General features: G+C 45.5%; 1 protein-coding gene across 1 annotated transcript in view; it reads right to left on the reverse strand.

The window, feature by feature from the left end:
- Window positions 1-23,093, reverse strand: part of ARIH1 (ariadne RBR E3 ubiquitin protein ligase 1) — a 51,128-nt gene extending 28,035 nt beyond the window's left edge. The window contains exons 1-2 of the mRNA XM_039722829.1: window positions 22,684-23,093; window positions 369-436 (exon numbers count right to left, since the gene is read on the reverse strand). Coding sequence (XP_039578763.1) covers window positions 369-436; window positions 22,684-23,046 — 431 coding nt within the window. The 5' untranslated portion in view covers window positions 23,047-23,093. The remainder of the gene's footprint in view (window positions 1-368; window positions 437-22,683) is intronic.
- Window positions 23,094-23,500: the final 407 nt, after the last annotated feature.

The raw sequence follows: 23,500 nt of genomic DNA on the forward strand, positions 1-23,500 counted from the left end.
GGCCAGAGCAGCAAATCAACATGTCAGGAATACACATGCCAGCATGACAGGCATGAGCAGCTAAACCCAAATCCAAAACAGTTGCTAGATAACAAGAACCTGTTCCTGCTTGCTCTTTTCCAAAGCCTGCCCAAAGCCTGTGCATGTTCAAACTGGAAATCCCTCTTTCCAATAGCAACATAACTTCCACAACTTTAAATCTAACCAGGCATCAATAACATTAAAACAATGAGTCACGAGTCACCCTTAGCTGGGAAAGGGAGAACATTTAGAGCTTACACAAAAGATTCTCCTGCCACACACTGTGCATTCATCCATCCTCACTTGATCCAGGAGCAAGCATTTTTTCCAGCTCTGCAGCTGCTTACCTCTCCATCAGCTTCTCCTTATCCCAGTTGAAATGGCTAAGCAGTATTCGAGTGATAGTCGCTGGATTCTGGAGAAAGAAGAAAAAAACAATCAATAACTGAGTAACCAAGCCAGAGTGAGAACACCAGGCAGAGCTTTGAATAGGCAAAGGGAAAACCAGGGTGTCTGATAACATCATCTGTTCAGACAATACATGTTTACTGGCATGGACTGGGAAATAGCTGGACTTCACAGACAAATTTAAAGGGAAACCCAAACCCAACTCTAAAAATCCAAGCACATATACATATATAAATCCAAATCCATATAAAATGATAATTTGGTTGAAGATTTAAGGATCAGACTAATTGCACCTACCACAGTCCCAACATCTCCACATCCAGCATGCCCACACAATGCAATTCCAAGATGTCTGTAAAATGCAGGAAGGGCTGATTTCTACCCATCATATCCATTTTTGTCACAATCTCCACACTACTTGCAGAGCAAGAATAATTCAGTCCTGACCATCAAAACACTTGGGTTGAAAACCATCCCAGAACACAACTGGCTGCCAGTGTAAGAGGACAAAGTCCTTGGAAGACCTCAGAAGTTCCTGAAGCACCATCAAATCCAGAAAAAACTCAGGACAGCTGAGGAAAGAAAGCTAAGGAAATAAATAGTCTAGAAAGGTCAGAAGGAAGGTGGAACATAAGAGCTGATTTTCACTCGTGTACAAGTTTTTATTCCAACTAAATCTGAACCATCAGCCAAGAGTTTGATTATATGAGAAACACACCAGACCATATGGCTTCTGTTACACCCCAGAACTGTGTTTTAGCTCTCCAAATCCACTCTCTGGGCTCAGTTTTAGGACCATTTACATGCAAAGGAGGCGAAGGGGGGCCCTGAGAGTGGCTGTGTGTACTTTGCCATTTGACACCAAAATGGAAGTTTGCCTCAGGGCCAACGTTCAATGGACGCTCTGAAGCTGTTGAAAAGTAGGACATAAACCAGCAATGTGATTTCCTGAGCCCTGGAGCTACAGCCACAACCTGATGCTGCCAAAAGCCAATGCTGTCACCCACAGCAGCGATGCCACCCTACCCCTGCATCCTGCCCTCACCAGCCCATAACCTACAGCCATTTTATGCTGCAAATAATGGCTCAGAAACTGATCTTCTCTTTTCCTTTACGTTGTTTTTTTCATGGAATCAGTTCTCCAATCTATTTGATTGCCTGACCACACAAACAGCTGCATTAGCACAAGGGGAAAGCAGGACAGCCTCTTTCACCACCACCACCAACAAAACCTTCACTGAAATAAAGCCCTTGGGTGACAGTGTAATAAGCAGAAAGAATCGGTCTTGTGGTTTATACTATAAAAAGTGACACTCCTCTCCTTCTACAGTGTGTTCTGACTCTTATTAATGCCAGATTGTTTAAGGTCAAACTAAGAATTTTTTTCCAGCTATAGAAAGGCTTGACCAGATCCCTGATGGAACCCCATGAACAGCTGGGACAGCAGATCCACACAATATGGGGCAGGAGGTAGCAGAAATGGGTATTGTGTGGTCACAGTGTGGTTCTGGTCCATACTTGAACCAGTCTCCCAGGTGACAGGGAGCCAAGCTCTTCCCTGCAGCAACACCAGCATCCCTGCCTCATCCAGCCCTGCAGAGGGGAGCAAGGACCTCAACTCTTTCAAGTCAGTCCTGCCAACAAGAAGCTCTATGAGAATTTAAGGGTCTCCTTCACCCAAAGGTTCATCCATCAGCCTCTTGAGGGGTTTAGTGTCTGATCTTTTCAGGTTATGTTTTTGTATGAGGATCTCCACAACCTTTTCTCTAACTCTGGCTGTACTATGTAGGAGTACTTTAAAGGAGTTCTTAAAAGCTCACTTAGACACAATTCCTGGAGCAATTTAATCAAAGATAAAAATATACCTTAGTAAATAAACCAATCTTATCTCTAGATTATCTTGGTTATGATACCAGCCCCTGTAATTCTCCAGTTATGAATTTCAGATAGCAAAGCACACAGCCCTTCAATATCAGGAGTCTTCACTCAGCCCAGAAATCTGCCAGATGTACGGGGAAACACAATTTTCTTCATTTCTCAAGCACTGAGAGAGCTTTAATTAAAATCAGCCCAAAGTCTTGTCCTATCTTCTACTACAGCAGCCCACTTGGCCACTTATTAAGGCTTCTGGGAATACCTGTTAATCACTTAATAGGCTAAGAGGCAGCTGAGATAGTGGTCTCTGGCTGACTTTAAAAAGACAGAAGGTTTCCCCTGCACTGAAGGAAAAATTACAGTCCATTGATAAGAAACTCCAACAGTCTACAGTGATTATTAAGCAGAACAAGGCTGATCCAGCAAATACCACTCCCCAAAATGTGGCTGGAAAGGACAAGAGGGTTTCATCTGTGGCTTCTCCATTTTCCCAACACACAGGCACTGCAGCTTTCTCAAAGTTCCCCTCGGTCAGAGCCCCCAGGTAGCCCAGCACTGCGAGGTGAGGGTACAAAACTGGACATTATTTAGGATTATACTGTTGACTCTGTGTACTAGCACCTTCTCCTGGCTTGCTGGGCTCCAGCTTCCTCCAGCACTGTTGGTTGAACATTTTAAAAAAGAAAGGAAACGCCAGCAGCATGACAAGCTCCCACCAGAAATAGCTGGGCTGCCTGCTTTCACTGCCTGCCACATCCCAGATGTAGCATTCAAACCTCCCCTGGCTGCTTCCCAGATACAGAAGGCAAGAATTAACACAGCCCTGCCCTTGCTCATCCCTGAACAGGGATACAATCTGGGCTGAATGAGCACAGAAGACTGGGAGGAAGGCAACTAAAGGGCAGATCAGAGTAAAAAACAAATGCCCAAAGTTCTGACATGAAGGATTGCTCCAGTCTAAGACCAGGCACACCACCAAGGACTGCACACATGTCCCTCACAGTTATTCCAGAGCAGGGCTGGAGGAGTGAACCACAGCATCCACCCTGGTGAGAGCTGTGCCCTGTACCTCAGGCACAGAGGGTTAAAACACCACCAAAATAAAGTGCTATTTATTTCAACACCAGTTCCACTCCAGCTTTCCACCAACCTTCAGCCATCACTCTGGAAACTCATGCTGTAAAAACTAATGGAATGTCCAAATCTTGGGTTACACAGCACTGGGAAGGCAGGGGCTCTGTTCAGCCTCCTCGTTTGGCACACAGGATTATTTCCTACCACTGACACCACACAGATTAGTTACGAACAGGCTCTGCTGCTGCTCAGGCGGGATTATTCCCGAGGCTGCGAGAGCACACTCCTGCTAAGGCTGCTTTCTGTTTACAGAGATGAATTTTCCTACAGAAAGCAGCCAGGGATGGACAGAGAGCAAGGAAGAGCCAACACGTTCTCCTCCAAACGTGTCTGGTGAAAGCTGAAACAGCAGATCTCACTTACAGCAGCCTCCTATTAAATTTTACATGTCGGAGCCGAGGCGGATTGCCTGGAGCCGAGGGCAGCGAGCCTGTTGATATCCAGATAGGAACAAACCCGAGGAAAGCAGCCATTTTGTTGAAATTCTCTGGGCACTTCAAAAGATTTCCTAACAAAACATTCCGAATAAAGCTCTGCCCAGAGAGAAACACCCTCAGTCCTTCAGCAGGGAATTTTTTTTTTTTTTTGGAGCTAACAAAGCAACCAAGTCCCACATATGCTTCAAACAAATTCCACTCCACCACAGCTTTTCACTGGAGGTATTTACATTTACTGTCCTTATCTGTGTTGCCATGCTCCAGCACACCAATGCAAGCAGGAGACACAGCAATAGGAAGCCCTACAAAGGTCTGGACTTCACCAAAGAAGCATTATTAATTCAAATAAAACTCCTTAATTTAATAGAATTTAATTCAACTGGAAGCTTCATCAGTGATAAGAGTTAGAATTCTTTTTACTGTCAAAATAAGAAAGTATGAATCGGAAGGAAGGATCTGGATGCACTTAAACACATAAATGAATTATAAATTAAATATTATTGGAACATTAGCTTGAATCAGAATTTCCAAGCAGCACAATTTGCTGAATGACAGTTGGAAACACTTGATCCATTCATGTTTCCATCCATCAAGACGAGCTGCATGGTTAATTCTTGATGTTATTACAAAGTAAAGCACATTTTACAGTTCAGCTTCTCCTCACATGCTGGGAATCAGTTCCTGGTTCAGTTTCAGCATTTACTGCAAATAAAAACCATTTAAGAACAACTTAAGCTCAGTTCTCCAGCAAAATCCTCTCACACCTCCTGGAGACATGATATTGATAAATTCTTTGTTTTGCTTCTTCCCACATCATGGCTGGTTTTGTTTTCTACCCATGGTAGCTTCTGCAATCCAAAAGTTTTCATCTCAACTGCAGCACCTCCACCCCAATAACAGAGGCTTTTACAACAATAAGGAACTGATGCCACTTCCAGTTGGGTTTTCTACACAATTGCTTTGCACTTGTGAATCCAAGCAGATGCTCCAGAAACCCTGACTTTGCCCAAGCCTTAGAAGTCTGTAGAGGGTTCAGACCTCAGCAATGTCCACACCTGTATTCCACAGGGACACAAGGCTGGGTTTACATTTCCCAGCAGAAGGAAACCCATGGTTTCACACCAGCTGACAAGACTGAGGGTTTGGCTTGGTGGAGGAGCAAAGAGCCACCACAAGCTAACGCTGGTCTGAAGCCAAGCAGCACAAACATCTGCTCCAGTGAAGTGGCACCTGGGGACAACACCACTGTAAATATTTAACCAGCCAAACCCCCAGTGTTTGCAACAGAGCACCAAGTGGAAACTCCTGCTGCCCAGCATCTCCCAGGCTTGTCACGTGCACACTGTGCCATGGGAGAAGCACTGATAAATAACCCAGAGGTCACGTTTAATAGCAGTGGGGAGAGGAGAAGGAACCCCACCATGAGACAGTGACCAACAAAGAGCTGCTTCATCACATAAAAACCAAGGGGCACCAGCCCAAAATTCTGCAATAACCTGATGTCTGCTCCACTTGGACCCTCTGCTCTTCACCTACACCTCCTCTCCCAGCCCCACACAGATAATGCATATATAAAGATACAGCTAGAAAGTGTCTTAAATGAGCTTTCAACCTGCTAAAACACATCACAGTACAACTGCCAGCAAAAGGTTTGCACTGCTCTGCAAGTGGACTGAGTGACCTCAATTTGTGGAGATCCATTCACATCCATTCTTCCAGGAGACAATTACAGGAAATCTTACAAGCACAAAACCTCATTTCTAGCAGCTTAATAAAATTCCCAGGAAGCCAGCACAGAAGATGAGATCCAAGTGTTGAGTACTTCCAGGACATGATCTCAAACTTGCTAGTTTTTAAACACCACCAACTGAGCACTCTGAGAAGCTGCTGGAAAACTTCCGTGTAATCTAATATTCCCTGGCTCAATTACAGCCAGAACATGAGAGGGCTGCTGTGAGAAGGGGACAGCAGCTAAAGGACTCCATCTGCCAACCCGTCCATGTTCTCCCCCTCTGCCATCCCCTGGGGTCTGGGAGAGAATCACCCCATGGACATTTCTGCCATTGGCCGTTATCAGGGTTCACAGGGACAGCACTGGACAGTGCTGGTGGATCTCAGTTTTCACCTTCCCCTCAGAGATGATAACAACATTAGAACTGCTCATTCTCTGTCCCCCACTGAGGGGATGGGCTTTGCATCTTACATACTACTGAAACCGTATCAGAAGACTGAGTTAGAACTCTAAACCACACAAAAATGTACCAGTTTCCTGACATTTCCACACAACTCCACAAGAAGCCAGGCTACTCCCTGTGACTGCTGTCATCTGCTGTCTTCCATCTGGCATTTGCCACCTCACTATAACTTCCCATTAACACATACAGAGCCTTCAACTTCAACACTGATCATCTCCTCAGCTCCCTACATCTTTCTTCATCTCGTTAACTTCCCTTCACACACCATCTCCTAACTCTGAAAATTAACTTTTACAGAGTTACTGAATTAGTACCATGACCTGGTGGAACCAAATGGTGGCTTGAGCTGATGATCAGTTTGTAGTAACTTACATGCACTTTGCTGACTCTTTCCAGCTCTGATGAACATACGTTCTTCTAGCAGGGGAAGATAATAAAAAGCAACTTCAGCTAAAACTCTATTACTTCAGTTAATTGGTTCAAGAAACAGAAATGAAGCAGTCAGCTGCTTTACATTTTCTCAGAGCCTTTTGGAAAGCTTTCAGGTTAATGATTAGGAGCTGCAATGAAGAGCCATTGTCTAATAGAGCTTTTAAAAGCAGAAAAAAAGACTAAAGCAACAATTCCAGGATGAATTAGCAAATTTGGAAATACAAAAACTGAATTCGCACTGTAATACTCCTAAATAAAAGAAGATGGCATGGATTCATGCTGTTGCTCTCAGATGACTGCAGAAGCTCCACCACCAACTCAACACAAATTAAAAACGACCAGGGAAGGCTTCTTCCAGCATTTCAGCTATGCTCACTTCCATAGCAGGAGAGCTAGGGGTGATGACAGAACACAGAGAGATGCTAACCCTTATTCTATATATTTAATCTGAAGAACACTTTGGTTTCTGCTTCCTTTTGCTGTAGTTCTGGAGTATAAAGTCCATCCTTTAAAGAGGAAGGACCCACAGGTCCTGAGCTGATGTTCTAATGCCCACAACAGCAGCATCACCCAAAGGCTTTCTCTCTTCCTGGTGTCTCCCAGCACAAGAAATCCCAACATATCAAAATCCCAAAAGCTCAGCAAAGCTGGGTAGACAACACAAGCCCCAGCTCTGGTTTCTGGAGTCTCTGCTGAGCACTGCAGCTGCTGTGCTGAGCAGCGGGTGGGAGCACATGGGTGCCAGCGTACGCTGCACAACGGCTTTATTCAATCCTGTGCCTCCCACTCAAGGATTTGCAAAGACTTGCCTCAAAAGAGTAGGAGAAGGTGATGGCATCATTTCCATATAATTCTCCCAGTTTACTATTTCAGCAGCTCTGTAATATCTCCCCATCCGCTGTGGAGGAAGCGAACAGCCCCCAGCTCTGCAGCCAGGCTGGGCAAGAGGTGAGAGCAAAAACCCTGCAAGTTTTGGCACCATGGATGCAAAGGGCCTGTGTGTTTATCCAGGGAAACTCCAAGTCCCTGGCAATCACCAATTTCCCCCTCAAGTCAAACCTTTAGTCAACATCCAGTGCCACAGAGTTGCTCTGACAGAATGAGACCCCATGAAATAGAAATGGATATTCAGGACTCAATAACAGACCTCTGTGTCCTCATCACAAATGATGCATGGTTACCTTCCCTGTTTGTCAATAAAACATCACTCCCACAACCAGTGTTCACAAAGCACTGGGAGTGGTATCAAGAGGGAAGCTGAGCCCGCTTCCCTCTTGATAGCACTACTCTTCCAGACCTCCAGGTTCCATTTTTCTTCCTCTATCTATCCAACATGACCCCAATCCTATTGAAATTCTCACCACACTTAGTCTGGACATACCACATAGCTACTGCACTAATCTCATATATGGATCACAAATGTGTCCAGCACTACCAGACACAAAAACATTTCCATATAATTCTCCCAGTTTACTATTTCAGCAGCTCTGTAATATCTCCCCATCCGCTGTGGAGGAAGCGAACAGCCCCCAGCTCTGCAGCCAGGCTGGGCAAGAGGTGAGAGCAAAAACCCTGCAAGTTTTGGCACCATGGATGCAAAGGGCCTGTGTGTTTATCCAGGGAAACTCCAAGTCCCTGGCAATCACCAATTTCCCCCTCAAGTCAAACCTTTAGTCAACATCCAGTGCCACAGAGTTGCTCTGACAGGATGAGACCCCATGAAATAGAAATGGATATTCAGGACTCAATAACAGACCTCTGTGTCCTCATCACAAATGATGCATGGTTACCTTCCCTGTTTGTCAATAAAACATCACTCCCATAACCAGTGTTCACAAAGCATAGCTGAGCCCGCTTCCCTCTTGATACCACTGCTCTTCCAGACATCCAGGTTCCATTTTTCCTCCTCTATCCAACATGACCCCAATCCTATTGAAATTCTCACCACACTTAGTCTGGACATACCACATAGCTACTGCACTAATCTCATATATGGATCACAAATGTGTCCAGCACTACCAGACACAAAAACGTGGGTTTTCTCCAGATCACAAGCATCCCTAAGGCAGCCATGACAGTTTGAACCCACCACATAGTTATTGCAATCATCTTATATATGGATCACAAATGTGTCCAGCACTACCAGACACAAAAACTTGGGTTTTCTCCAGATTACAAGCACCCCCCTAAGGCAGAAAGATCATTAGATACTTTCAGTTCTATACAGTCTCTAGAAGACTACACACAGGGACAGTTTCAATTCTTCTCTCACTCATGCCTGGCTTGAATAAAACACACTGTGGTGGGTTTTCTCCAGATCACAAGCATCCCTAAGGCAGAAAGAAGAACATGATTAGATATTTTCAATTCTCTACAGTCTCTAGAAGACTACACACAGGGACAGTTTCAATTCTTCTCTCACTCATGCCTGGCTTGAATAAAACACACTGTGTTGCTTCAAGAGGAAAGCAAAAGCACATTTTGCCACAGAAAAAAAACACCTATACTCAATGAAGGCAGGGACTGACAGTAAGTACCAAAACACCATGGCCTGGCCCAAGAGCACAGGTCAGAGCTCTCTCCCCCTGCACAAGATTCCAGAGAGGCCGAGGCAGACTCCAGACACCCAGAATGGCTTCGCTATGCACCAGCTCTATTTTTGCCTGTGAGATGAAGTGACAGCAACTTGGATTACGATTTTAATCTGAAATAGGGCAGTAACTGGGCAAGACCAGACCAGCTCAGAAAATATTTATTCAGCAGCAACACAAGCTCACACAAGCACTGGCTCCTGGAGTCAGTGATGGGAGCAGGAGTGACCACACACAGGAACTGACTGGGTAAAGGGGGTCGCTGGTTTATTTTAACACAGACAGGATCATCGTGTCACCAGACAGCTGGGCTGGCACAACCTGGACAACAGGGACTTGCTTCCAAGAAATCTGTTTGTCTCAGTCTGCCAAAAGCCATGTGTCAGGCACGTTAAAATTGGGTCTTCTCATATCAACAAACCCCCAAATCTTCTTGTCCCAAAGACTGTAAAGCATATTGGGGTATAGTTTGATGCCAGGTACAGCCAAAGTTCCCACTTTTTCTTGTCCATTATCTCACCAGCTATGAAGAGCAGGCCCTCACCCTCTTCACCCCAATATCTGGGGGCTGTATTCACCTGGCCTACCAAATAGCAGATCTTGATAGTAAACTGTGGGAATACTGCCAATATCTACTACCAAGTGTCCTCAATGTAGCCACGTGAGCCTGACAGAAATACACATTTTTTTTTTAAGGTCTTTTATTAGTCAATTTTGGAAAGACTGGAAGTGGCATATGTCAGGCCAGCTACCCATCAAGCTGATAAAAGGAAACAACCCAAAGCACATTTTTCATGTGCTGTCTTCAGTGACTCAACTCCTGAATGAACTGTGCCTTTCTGGGAAGGTACAGGTCTGCTGAAGTGAGCTCTAGAAACTGTCCTGTTTGCAGGCAGAAATGGATGTTAAAGGAATAAAACTGAAAGATGAACTGTACATCCACTTTCTCCCTTTAAACCTTTTTGTACAAGTCTTCTGGAGTCTCAAAAAAGCTTTTCCTGCTCTTTTCCTCACTCCAGTATGTATTGGTACATTGACTAGGCTTTTTCACCACTGCTTGCAGTGTAAGGAACAGGCACCTCAGCTCTGCCCAGTGAATGATTTCCCAGTTAACAGTACCCAGATTTCATGGATTTTGCACACCTTTAGCACAACAGAACTTTACTTTTGCTGCTTTAAGCACATTCAGAGGCACCACCCAGTCCAAGGCAGTGTTAGGAGGCTGCTATGAGCAGATCAGTGGAGGAAGTATCAGAAGCAACTTGAAGAAATAAAAATGATACCGTGGCATACTTGAAATGTTTAGAAGAAATCAGACAAACATCCAGGAGGATGAAGATATTTTTCTAATACTCAGCATCACAGTTGTATTGGGAAGGGTAAATTCCCAATAACTTGTGGATTTTTTCCACAGCCTATTTCCATGGCAGGTCTGTCTGTAGGCTCAAAGGTGCACCATGAAAACAACTAATTGATTTTCTGGGTTAACTTTTTTAAGTTCTCAGCAAAGGGCTCCCAAACTGTCCTTCCAGATGATGATTTAAGGGTGTCCCCTCTTCAGCAGGGGATCAACCTCCAAGGATGTTCAGCACCAATGTGTCTCTCAAACACTGCTGGTTATGTCTCAGGTTTTGGGTGATCTGTCTCCCACCTGCTTTTGTTACTGGGCACTGCTGGAGAACACCTATCACAGGGTGCTTGGGCACAAAGACAAATGAGTTTTTTAGTACAGAAGATATAATCCAGCCAAACTCTGTATCACCTCAAGACAGCCACTGTTGATTCCTGAAAATCACAGGATAACCTGACTGTGAACAGAGAAATCTCCAGAAATCAGTCCTCAGACTCACAGCTATTTAAGGGAAATAACTCACCATGCAAAAATCTCACAGTAACATGCCTGTGCAACCTGTCCTGAGTTCTGACTTCCAGTTCAGAACATTATAATTAACATTTTTTTCAACAAATATACAGACAGGAAAAAGAAAATGGTAAAGAATGATAACTTCTTCTGTGAGCACAATGAGGTGGCACCCACAAACTCCTGCAAGTTAAAGATCTACCATGGTAAGTAAACAAAAGCCATCCCAATGAATAACCTCTCTCATGGCAATGGCCAGGTTACCTCAAAAATATTTGGATACATAGTCATTGGTGGCATGCAAGTGTTAACCCCTTCATCAACAGCATGACTGCTGAGAAAAATGGGCTTAGCACAAGAATTTTTAGCCAGGAGAAATTTACATCAGCATTTTTGGAGAAGAAGAAAAAAAAAAAACAAACATTTTTCTAGCTTCTGTTTTCCCTCCAGGCCCTAGTGAGGTGAGCACTTGGTACTTTTCTTCAGTTCTCTGTCCTTCATTGCTTCTGATTTCGCCCCTTCTTCAAAGGAACACCCACTTTTATGATCCATTCCATTTTCACTGGGTCAAAGAGGATGTCTTCCCATTGCAGAGAAGCATCACCACACTCCACAGTATTTTAGGAAAGAAAAAAACACATTCCTCAGGGTGATTTCATCTCCCCATCACAGGCAAAATATGTTTTAAACACTCAATGTCACCCTGACAAACAGGCAGGAAATCCATGCTGATGATGCCTATGCCTTAGTCTACAACTCTCAATCAAGGAAAAAATAAAAATTAACCATCTTAAGAAACTCTTCAGGCCCAGGAAATCACTGCCAATGCAGCAGTGGCTTGGGGATGTAATCTTTGGCAGCATCTAGAGGCTGGCAGCAGCCCCAGCGCAGATGTGGTTGTGGCTTGTACCACTTCCCTGCAAAAAGCAGCTTTACCTGCAAAAGCACTTTGTTCTGCTGGCACAGCCTGCATCTGCACTTGGAAAACCTGCCAGCATCCTTTTCCCAACAAGCCTCTTCTAGCTGGGATCATTTTTTAATGATGACTTCGCAGTTTATCTACCACACTCTGCTCATTTATTCTTACTTAGTTTTACAGCCAACAAAAAACAGTCCTGGCAAACACGTTATTTTATAAGCCGGGATTTCCGCTACAAAAAGTAATTTTGCTTGTTTATACCCCAAAACGTTTTCCTCCAAGGGTTCTGCAGAAACCACCTTTGAAGAAAAGATATTCTGGAGGCATGAGGAGTTTAGCAATCACTTGTTTGCTCTTGTTCCCAACAAGATACACCTCAAAGTCTAACTGCAGTCTCTAATTGCTGCAGGTATTTTTAACCAGCTACCTGAGCTCCCTCGAGTTAAGAGAAAATAGTCTGGTGGGATCTGATACAGAAATAGCAGAACACAAGTCATACAGCAGTGGGTGAGAATGGGAAACCTCCAGTGTTTTCACCATTTTCTCATTTAAGGGCTTTGAAGACTTGCCTCTACACAGACTTGCACTCATTTTATCAGAATTGTTTCTACAGCTGTGGAGTCAAACCAGCAAAAAGGGGCAGATTCCCTATCTCTATTCCCTTTGGTAGGGAATGGGAAACAAACCTGGACATGCAATTTTGTATTTGATGGGCTCCACATTAGCTGACAAGGATATCCCTTGTTCCTCTCCCATTAAAATATTACTGTCATCAAGACATTGGGCTTCTGCAAGAGGAAAACCCCACCTAATCAGCCCTGCCTTGTAAGTGCTGTGCAGGGCAGCAAGAGGAATAATTACACTAATGACTGGTGAATAATTGAGTGCACTGAACAGGCTGGCACCCAGCCTCTTCCAAATCCTAGTGCTGGCAAAGGACAGTAGGGAATTACACCAGGCACACGAGAGGGACACAGAGCCCAAACACCCTCCCCTCCAGAGAGTTGCAGTATCCATCATCCTTACAGAGAACTCCAAGTCCTTGCACTGTTCCCCTCCTAGAAGTTATCATCCCAGCCAGAAATGGTTTTGTGCACATTTTCAAGCATCAATTTCAGCTCTATTCTCCAAATCCTAGTGCTGCCTGCAGAAACACCCTGGCAAAGGACAGTAGGGAATTACACCAGGCACACGAGAGGGACACAGAGCCCAAACACCCTCCCCTCCAGAGAGTTTCAGTATCCATCATCCCTACAGAGAACTCCAAGTCCTTGCACTGTTCCCCTCCTAGAAGTTATCATCCCAGCCAGAAATGGTTTTGTGCACATTTTCAAGCATCAATTTCAGCTCTATTAACAATACAAATAGGGACATTTCAAGCATGTCATATTATCAAGTAAAATAAAGAGACTGGTTATTACAGAACAACCTAATGCATATCTAAAATGGGTATAAATCAAAGAGTATCACCTTAATTTGCTCTGATGGCCTTCCAGTCATTGCAGAAGTATTACAAACTATCAAAACAATGACATCTGACACATTATTTCATCAGATCTTCACAGTCTATGGAAATTGTTAATTTTTTTATTGAATTGTTATTTTATATTATAGTTATTTTCATCTGTGCACAATAGGTGAGATTTTACTCCAAGGACCTACCAGTTTACACTGTTACTCCCAGAGGAAAAATTACTCTGCTAACTAAGAGCTGGAATGTTGCTCTTCCTCCCTTTTACTAAAAAGCTGCTGTTCAGCCTAGTTTTAATACACATTGTTTAACAAAGCTCTGTCACTTCCAAGCCCCTGCTCTGGAATCCAACCTCAAGACAAGGCTCTCCCACACTCTTCTTTTCACAACATTCCTTTTACTCCCTAATTCTCAAATGCTAGATGACTAGGATAAAGAAAACTAGGAGTTAACTCAGTCTTAAGTTTTTCTTCCCACACAGGAAAGCTCATTGCAAGGAAGACTGTTTATTCATGTGAGTCCTCCTGGTTTCCACTAATCCCTCTCCACATTTCTGTCTGCCAGACAAAGGAATGCTGATTGCATTTGTGTTTTGTTGCACAAGAACACACCAAGCCCACAGTCACCAGCTGCAGAGGGCATCAAAATTTTGAAAAACTCTCCAGAGCTCTTTCCAAAGTTAAATATGCACTTCTAACTAGATGTGCACACAAAACAGACCACAGAAATGTTGAGGTGTGGATGCACATCCACTTGTTTTGCTGACAGAGTTGAACAACTCAAACACCATCACTTCTGGCACCTGCAACAAAGCAGCTGCTCATGGGGTCAGAGGGCTGAGCAAGAAGAGCAGAGAGGAGACACTTTTAACTGGAGAATTCCCTGATCCTCTGCATTCCACAGCCAGGGAAAGGGAACTGTCCAAGACCAATATCCATGTAAAGGCTCTGCTGTGGGTGCATGTGTCTGTACATCCCAAAAAGCACCACTTTGAGTGTCAGACACTCAAACACCAGAATGGTTCAAGTGAGTTGGTGTTTCAAGCCAGCCAAGCCCATCCCAAGTGCCCCAACTCCAAAACCCAAAAAACCCCAAAGAAGTGACCCAGAGTGAAGCACTGCACTGTCACTACCATACCAGTCCACACACCCATCAAAGCAAGCACAGGACAGTAAGAACAGCCATGTCCTGCTGTGAGTTTTACACAAGGGTGTTGTTGAAATACCAGCTCCTTCCTCTGTGGCTCTGGAAGTGTTTTGCTGAAGAAAAGAGCAAAAAAACCACCCTTTGCAGGGCAGCACCCAGCACGCTCCTTCAGAGGTTGACCCAGTCACGAACACCAGGCACGAAATGGGAACCTTCAGAACCACTTCAAATTTTCATTTCTTTACCTTGGAAGAAAAGAAACTCTCTTCAATCTGCCTCCTTAATAAGAATTGCAAATATTAGTTTAAAAAGCAAATCTTTGAACTAACACTCAAAGAAGTCAGTTATTTTGGCATTTGACTACCTTCAGGTGCAATTATACAGATTCTTCTGATTCTACTAAGTTTTTACTGTGTGTTCTCTACTTTGAGAGGACTTTAACTGTGCCCAAGTAGAAGCCTTTTGAGCAGGAACTCCTACTCTATCCTGATTATCTGCTGGGAAACAGTTTACAATCTGCATCCCTCATCTGGTGAAATCACTGCAAAAATCAGACAATTTTTCTGAAGGACTGCAAAGGCTATAAGCAAATATCCAAGCTCTTCATTTCAAACATTGTGACTATCTTCCTTCAGCTCTCAAATTCCTCAAATCACAAAGCAATGAAAGCTTCATCTGTTGTGAATTAAAATGCACATGAAAAGGCCTATTTGTGGTGTCACAGCACATGGAGAGTCCCTCCCCTCAGACCAGGAAGCCTTGCACACTGTCATGCTTGAGACACAAGTACTGCCCCACAAGACCTAATTTTGAAGCAGATGGCCAAGACATCATCCTTGCACTGCTTGTCCCTAGAAACAAGAAGTGCCACATGGTGCTTCAGCATATTAGTTTTTAACCAAGGAAGATAGAAAACCAAGAATGTTTTAGAAAGACTGGGAAGAAGCACCTTCATGTGGCAGCATCAGTAAGTGGGCACCAGTGGAAACCACCAGAAGACCAAGAAGCCCAGTTTGAGGTAGGCTGTATGCTCAATTACTACCAGACTAATTACTACAGCCAAGAGCCACCTGCTCTCAGGGCTCTCAGCTGCTGCCCTGTCCCCAGCAGCTGTATTTGGCTCCTGTCCCAAACACATCCCCACAGGACCACAACCTTCTGCCCTCACGCAGACGTGCCACAGCCTGGCAACAAGGACAGGCACCACACACTGCCATGGAGAAGCTGTGCTCTCCTCCCCAGCTCTCTGGGCTCCATGCTCCTCCAGAGGGAGGACACCAAGGGGGCACATGTCAATCCCTTTTCACTAGGCCGTGGCAATGTCTATGAGCTTTGTGCTCCACCAGCTCCCAAAAGCTGCCCAAAACTCGAGGCAGGACTGCTGGCAATGCCAAAATGCGCCACAACCGCCCAAGGCGCTTTCACAAGGGCTTACTCACTTCTTCCAAGTGACTTTGGTGCTGTCAAAAGCTATCTGCGTCAGGTTTTGGATCTGAAATTATTCCAAACATCTGGAAGAAGTTCTCGGTCTTTAAAAACAAGGAAAAGACTCAATGCCAAGGGTTCTGCTTGAGTGTTGTGTATGTACAGTGGTTCAAACCCTCACCAGTGAGCTGCTCAGAGATAATGACCTGGCATTGCTACACCACCTGAACAAGGGATCACTCCTGCAAGAGCCTCTGCACTTGCACAGGCATTCCAAATTTGGGAAAGGAACATACCTGTGAAGGATAAACTCAGTTACACCTGAAACAACCACTGAGGGAAGCCTTGGATGACAGTTTTCAAAGCATTTATTTCAACAGTGTTTCCATCACAGCTCAAGATCAAAAGCTAAGAGCAAGGCAAGGAATTCTATACAGGCCAAGCTCAGGGTTTCCAACACTCCCAACACCAAACACCTGGGATGGTGCAGATACCTAAATATTATCAGCATTTCCATTATCAAATTACTAATGATTTCCCTCCACCCAAGTGCCTCATCCCCTCAGAGCCTCCTGCACCAACATCCCCCACAAAGCCAGCAGCCCTCTCCCAAACCTCAGGCATCTGTATTCCAGGCTGTGCTCAAATGCACCATTTGGCATTACTGAGCAGCTACAAACCCTCCCAAGGTGTTTTACAATAAACGAGGCTGCAATTTCCTTGCAGTTGCTGCAGCTACCAAATGACTTGATGAAATCCAGCAGCATTATGCACTTGTATGCACCCAACAGCCTCCAAACATCCTTTGTGGCTGTCAGGGATCCAGCACAGCCAGCCACAGAGAGAAAACATCACTTAGAATACTCAGATCCTGAAAATTCCAGAAGTACCAGAAATGTGGAGGACTCTGGAGTTCAGGACTGAGCTGTGGGGAAAGGACTTCCAGACGCCTCAGTTACAGACAAATTTCAGGTTCTTTTCCCAGTTAACCAGCTCTCCTAAACAGGGGAATTAGTTGCTACCTTCTCCAGAAAAAAAAAAAATAAAGGCTCCTACAAAGAAATTCTGGATGAAAACATTGACTTGCTGTTAAAACAAGCACAATGTGGAGATCAAGCATCACTTCCTTCAACTATCACACCTGACACCAACAGCAAAACCACATTCTCATTTGTTTCATTAATGGAGTAAAGGGGAAGAGAAATTAGCTTAGAAATAGAAAACTGAAAACCATTCAACAGGTGCCAAAGACACAGGACTGCCCTACATTTCCAAAGGGCATTGGAGCTTTGGGGTTTATTTGCTGTTAGAAACTTGAACTCGTGCAAGGTTAAAACTAAGAGGTCAGAGTCTGAGACAAGTATAAAAGGGAAATCTGTGTTTTCATTTTTAATGATGCTTTAACACCCAGAAATACCTCATTTCTCATCAACTGCAGTCTCACAGCTTCCACTTTACAGCAGAAACAACACTTCTACTTTGCACAGCAGGAATGGTCCTGCTCACTGAAATTAAACCCACAGGGAATAGCAACAACTGTATTTACTATTTAGTTTTTGCTTTCTGGAAATAAGCATTTAAAAGTAGCTAAAAAAAAAAAAAAGAGTGTTTTCAGTTTCACTTTGAAACATCCCAAAAATACACTGGTCTCCATCTGCACCCCCAAGGCCTCTAAGGAAAAGGCTGCATTGCTGTGATTTTGGGAAAACTACACTGAGACAAAAGCAACAAGCATCAAATGTTTTCATACATGGTCAACCATGAGATTTGCATTTGGCCTAACAGAAACATAAAGCACAAAGCAAATAGGTCATATTTAAGTACTAAGTTGAAATTCCTCTGGAGACTTAACAAGACTTTTCTACCTGGTAATGCTGAAATTTAAAGTAATATTTTAAAAAAATCTATTATACTCAGAATTACATGTCTTGGCAGTCAGGAACAGACACCATGTCATTTCCAAAAGCTTTGGAGTGATTGCTTATACAAGATTCCAGGAATGCTTTGTCACAATGAAGTTTATTCCATCCCTTGGAAATATTAAATGCATTCCTACCATAATGAAACACCTTATAAACACCACGTGACAGAAACATGGGGTTTAACAAAGCATTTCCTTCCAGCATCATACCATTCAGGCCCCTGACATGAATTTTATTATCAAATAAGTAACCACACAAGGAGGTTTGCTAATGCACCTCGGGCTGTGAGAGGACCCGGATGGAAGCAGCACCAGCCTCGAGTGCTTCCACCCCCAGACTCCCACCTAATGCTTGTCAGGCAGCTCCAAGCACTCCACATTTCCAAGATGTCATCTTGAGCATTAAATACAGTTTTAAGCACGACCCTGTACTACAAACAGCAATTCCTGTTGCTCACTGGCAAGTCATCCCTGTTTTGGGCAATACCTTTGGAATGTATTACCCACAGTATGCTGAATTACACCAGTATTGGGCAGATTTCCTAAGTTCTGCCTGAAAATCAGGATGTTTTGTCCAAGCAAGTGAAGTCACTGTTTAACAAGACCCCTCCTGTAACAATGGGTTTGCCCTTGTCATCACAGAACTCTATTTAACCAGGGCTGTGGACTCCAGGGGCTTCTGGGAAATGCCATTCCTCAACAAAGATGGGTTTTAAACTCCAGAGTGGTCTGAGGTTTGGACATATTTTAATGGCAAAGCTTCTACCAGCAAGGACCTCACCCTGCTACCAAAGAAGTCATGCAGCTCCATCATGTAAATGAGAAACCTGTACTTGCTGCAAATGCTCTCACATTACATCTGACCTGGTCTGCTCTAAAAAATCTCTTTTAAAGCCTTTAATCAAAAGAAAAAGTATTTTTGAGCTAGACTAAGTTTTGCTGGATCCAGGAATGCCATGTCCTTCCAGAGAAAGCTCAGGTCTGAAACTCATCATGCTCACAATCATGCAGGCCAGGCACAACACCCAGCCACATCCAGGATCCTGATCCCTGCTGTGGGGTGGGGAAAGAAAACAAGAGGCTCAACTCCTTTTTCTGCCACCTCAGAGCTTCAGCCCAGGATTTTCAATACCTCAACATTACAAAGGCCAGGAAGAATGAATATGGTCAGTGACATCACAACAATGTCATTGGAATGCTCCAGAAAAAAGCAGGCAAAAAGGGGAAATTAATCCCACCTGGTAATACTGGAATTGCACAAGGTTGCAACAAAGCAAGGAGACTACTGGGCCAAAACAGGCTACAGAGACACATCATGTGCTGTACTCAGAGCAGAAATAAATATGCCATTCTAAACATTTTCAAGTTTATTTTCAGAAAAAAAAAAAAAAAACTAGAGCAAAAATGGAAATAGCAATCTGATATAAAAAAAAATTTAAAAAATGAAGTGGCAGTGGATTATTTGGACAAAAGTTCAGAGAGGAAGAATATGGGGAAGACATTCAACTGTGGGAAAATACCTTTGGGAGGAGAAGCCTTTTGTTCCACAGCACCTCTATGTCTAGGTTTTTACAGTCCCTTGCTAACTTATTCTGCCAGCAGCTGGAAAAGCACCAGAAATCCGCCTGTTTACTTAGACAACTGAAATTCCAAATGCCATGGCAAATGGCTCTCTGCTCCACCTCATCACAGGGAGAGGATGGGAGGAATACTCCAGGGTTCACAAGCCTCAGCCAACCAAGAGCACAAGGTTAAGGGGTTATTCATGCCCCTATTTTTGCATTTGGAGAGCAAGGGGAATTCTTGTTGTGCGACACATAGAGACAAATCAGATTATGAGCATAAGTGCCAAATACTGTACAAAACCCACCATTAAACACCTGAAATCCTGCTTATGCTCAGACAAGAAAGAGCAAGTGTAAAATATTCTGAATATCTGAGACGTCCTAAAACCTGCCTGGTTCACTGCAGGTTCAGTGGCCTTAGGGAGGGCAAGTGATAAGAGTTTGGCACAGAGCAGATGTCTCCAAAAGCCCATTCCACATTAAGAAGTGAATCACAGGCTCTGTGAGCAGCAACTTAGCTACAAGTTAGCTCCTACTTCTGCAAAGTCCCCATCATATCAAATCCCTGCCCTGAAAAGCTCATGTTTTTTCACACACAGCTTTTATTTGGAAATGGCCAAATGGATGGGAGAAAAAATTTAATTTAGACCCTTCAACTATAGCCCTGTCAGCTAATAACTGCTCAAATGGAGTGTTTTAATGGAGTTATACCTGCCATGGCTCAGATACCTCCTTGCAAATACTCTGTGGCTCCCTGTTCCATTTTCCTTTCGCTGCAGCTGTAAAACAAAACCCCATTTATACCTTACACTTGATCATCAAAAAAATCACTCATTAGGGAGCACAAGACCCACAGCTGAAGTTTTCAGGCTGCACATTACATCTCCCTTGAACAAGTAAGTTCAAAGCACTCAAAAATGTAACCATAACCATCACTATTTGGTACCAAGAACCCACGGCAGACACACAGGGACCAAAGCCATCCAGTACTTGACTGGAACAAGTGAATCACAGCTCAGCAACCGAGGATCCGCAGCAGGATCCCGAGCCAATGTGACTCCAGAAAAGGTTTACTGAACCAGAAAAGCAGCAGCAGCAATCCTGGTCGGGTGCCAAACACAAGGAAATAAACAGAACAGAGCCCTGGAAGATTTCACCAGCAGCCACAGGAGTGAGGATGAGCAAATCCTGAAGCATCGGCCAACGTCGGGCCACTCACCTCAGAAGAGCCCAGAAATGTGATGGCAGGAAGCTGGCATTTAGCAGCCATGCACGGCAAATGAGTGCTTTCCTCCCCTCTCCTGGTGCATTCCAGGGCCTGAGTTGGTTTTGGGCCCCGAGTTTACACTCTCAACAGACAGACACTGTGCACCCTGATCTGCTAAACCAGGAGGAACTACGGCAAACGCCAGGCAGTAAGGGGAGCAGGAGAGCAGGCACGGGAAGGTCGGGGGTGGTTCTGCAGAGCCGGGCACAGGGGCAGCCTCCCAGAGCATCCCCGGGGATGGGGCAGAACAAGGGGCTCCTCACCTCAACCCATTCTCTCCACTACTTCTGCAACTCACTGGTCGAGCACACAAGCCAAACAGCTTCAGGGCAGTGTAGAAGGGGGCAAATCCACTCAGACCAGCAATCAGGACCTTCTCTAACAAATTAGTTCACGAAGAACATGCAGGTGAGTCCACCAGCCAGGTCTGGAAAATGCAGGAGCAGGAACACTCACAGCTCCTCACTGGCAGCAACTTTTCCACCACTTGTCTTATGCAAAGATAGGGAATATGTCAGAGTCTGTTCAATACAAACAGAATGGGCCATGACTTTTGCAATCTTAATCATTAAACACAGACTCTCTATTTTAATGGCTATTTGAAAGAGTAAAAAGCTGAAGGTCCCAACTGTTTGCATGTCTGCCTGCCAACTGTTTCCCTCCCTACATCAGGATCAATAACTGGGAGCAAAGAAACATCCCTGTTTAACCATGAGATCTTCTTTAACTGCAGGGTAATCAGCTAATCCGGGCAGACTCCTTTATTCAGCTTTACATGGGCAATGCTGTCATTAAAGTTATAAACTTTAATTTGACTCAAGGATTGCCATTTACTAATTTAGCACGCAAATATTTTTACAGCTGTTTGCATCAAGCTCCATATAAACTACAGGGGATTTATAGCACATAAAGCAATACTTTAAAGTTGCTTAGAGCCACTGCAGAGCACAGGACAGTTGGAGAAAAAAACATTCACTGAGGCATCTCGTGTTTAAAGAGATTTACCAACACACACAACCATCAAAACAACTGCTTTCTGGGCAATGGATCCCTCAATATTTAACATCCACAGATTTCTCATGCTATTCCCTTTGGCATACTGGAAAAGGGCAGCACTTCCTAGTGACTCTGGATAATGGTAGAGTACACGGGAACTAAAGAAATCCCATCACCTGAAGAAAAGTGAATTGCATCAGGAACTTTATGGTGAGCTGGAGCCAAACCCTGCCACGAACATTTAGAAAGGGATGCTAAACTGCTTCAACGGCTTGATTTTTTTTCCCCAAAAACTTAGGAGCCAAGAGATAAGACTGAGATACTTCGATCTAAAGAAGCTAAATGTTACTTCAAACTCTATTTCAGTTTTAAAGAGGCACGCTTAAAAACTGAGGGTAAAAAAAGTTACGGCTGTGAAGGGATTGCTCGTACCCCTCCTGGTCTGTGCTGGAAATAAACACAAGGTTCAACCTCTGTGTGTGGCGAGGGGGAAGGGAAGGGAGACGGCAACAAAACCAGAGCGGTGCCTCTCCTGGAATTCCAGGGCTTGCCATGGGCTCCGCGGGTTCGCGAAGGAGCTGGAGGAGCTACACCCCGCCAAACACCATGAAGACGGAGGAGAATAAAGAAAAAAAACCACAGATTACAGCCCCCAGCTCGCAACCACACAAAGAAAGAGGAGCCCTTTCAGTGCCAAAGGCCTCGTTCCCGACGCTTCCACAGCAGGAAGCGAGATCCCGGCCGGGCCCGAGGGGCCTCCCGGGAGAACGGGGTGCCGAGGAGCCCTCTCCAGCCCCAGGGGGTACCGAGAGGGGCCGTCCCCCCCGCCCCGCCAGATTCGGAGGACACCGAGTTAAACCCCCTGCAGCCCCGGGGGACGCTCAGGAGCGCCCCGCAGCCCCGGGGTTACCGACAATGTGTGCGAGGCCCTGCCCGCAGCAGGCCGCCGGCCCGTCCCGCTGCCCCCCACGCCCCTTCCCCGGCGCGTCCCCCCCAGTCCCGGCGCCGGGGGGCCGCACCTGGATGACCTCGTTGACCTCGCGGATGCACTCCACCATGTGCTGCAGGATCTGCTCGGCCGTCAGCACCTCGTAGCGATAATCCTCCTCCTGCTCGGGGCCGCCGCCGGGACCCGGCCCGCCGCCCAGGCCGCCACCGCCGCCGCCGCCGCCGGGGCCCAGCCCGCCCGTCTCGCTGCCCAACAGCCCGTCGCGCTCCCCGCCGACGCGCAGCCCGGGCTCCACCAGCTCTACTTCGCCCAGGTCCAGATTATCGTCGGGCTCGTCTTCCTCCTCGTCCTCCTCGTCCTCCTCCGCGCCGCTGTCCTCGCTGCACTCCTCGTCCTCGTCGAACTCGTAGTTGTACCCCTCGTCCGAGTCCATGGCGAGGCGCTGAGGGAGCGGCGGCGGCGCCCGCCGCCATCTCACCCCGCCCGCCGCCGCCGCCATCTTGGGTGCGCGACACGCCCCCGCCCGCCCTCAGGCCGGCGCCGCCATGTTGAGTGTGGCGCTGCGCCAGGGAACCACCGCGCCCACCGGGGTGGAAAAGATCTGCGAAAGCATCGACTGCAGCGTGAGGCACGACACCATCCTGTCAACCAGACCACGGCACTGAGTGCCACATCCAGTCCTTCCTTGGACACTTCCGTGGATGGGGATTCCAGCATCTCCCCATCCAATGCCTGACAACGCTTTCCATGAAAAAATTCCTCCTGGTGTCCAACCTGAGCCTCCCCTGGCACAGCTTGAGGACGTCTCCTCTTGTCCTGTTCCCTGGAAGCAGAGCCCGACCCCCCCCCAGCTGTCCCCTCCTGTCAGGAGCTGTGCAGAGCCACAA

The sequence above is a fragment of the Passer montanus genome, unplaced genomic scaffold (assembly GCF_014805655.1).
Source record: "Passer montanus isolate IOZ18808 unplaced genomic scaffold, ASM1480565v1 scaffold5, whole genome shotgun sequence".
Taxonomy (NCBI): domain Eukaryota; kingdom Metazoa; phylum Chordata; class Aves; order Passeriformes; family Passeridae; genus Passer; species Passer montanus.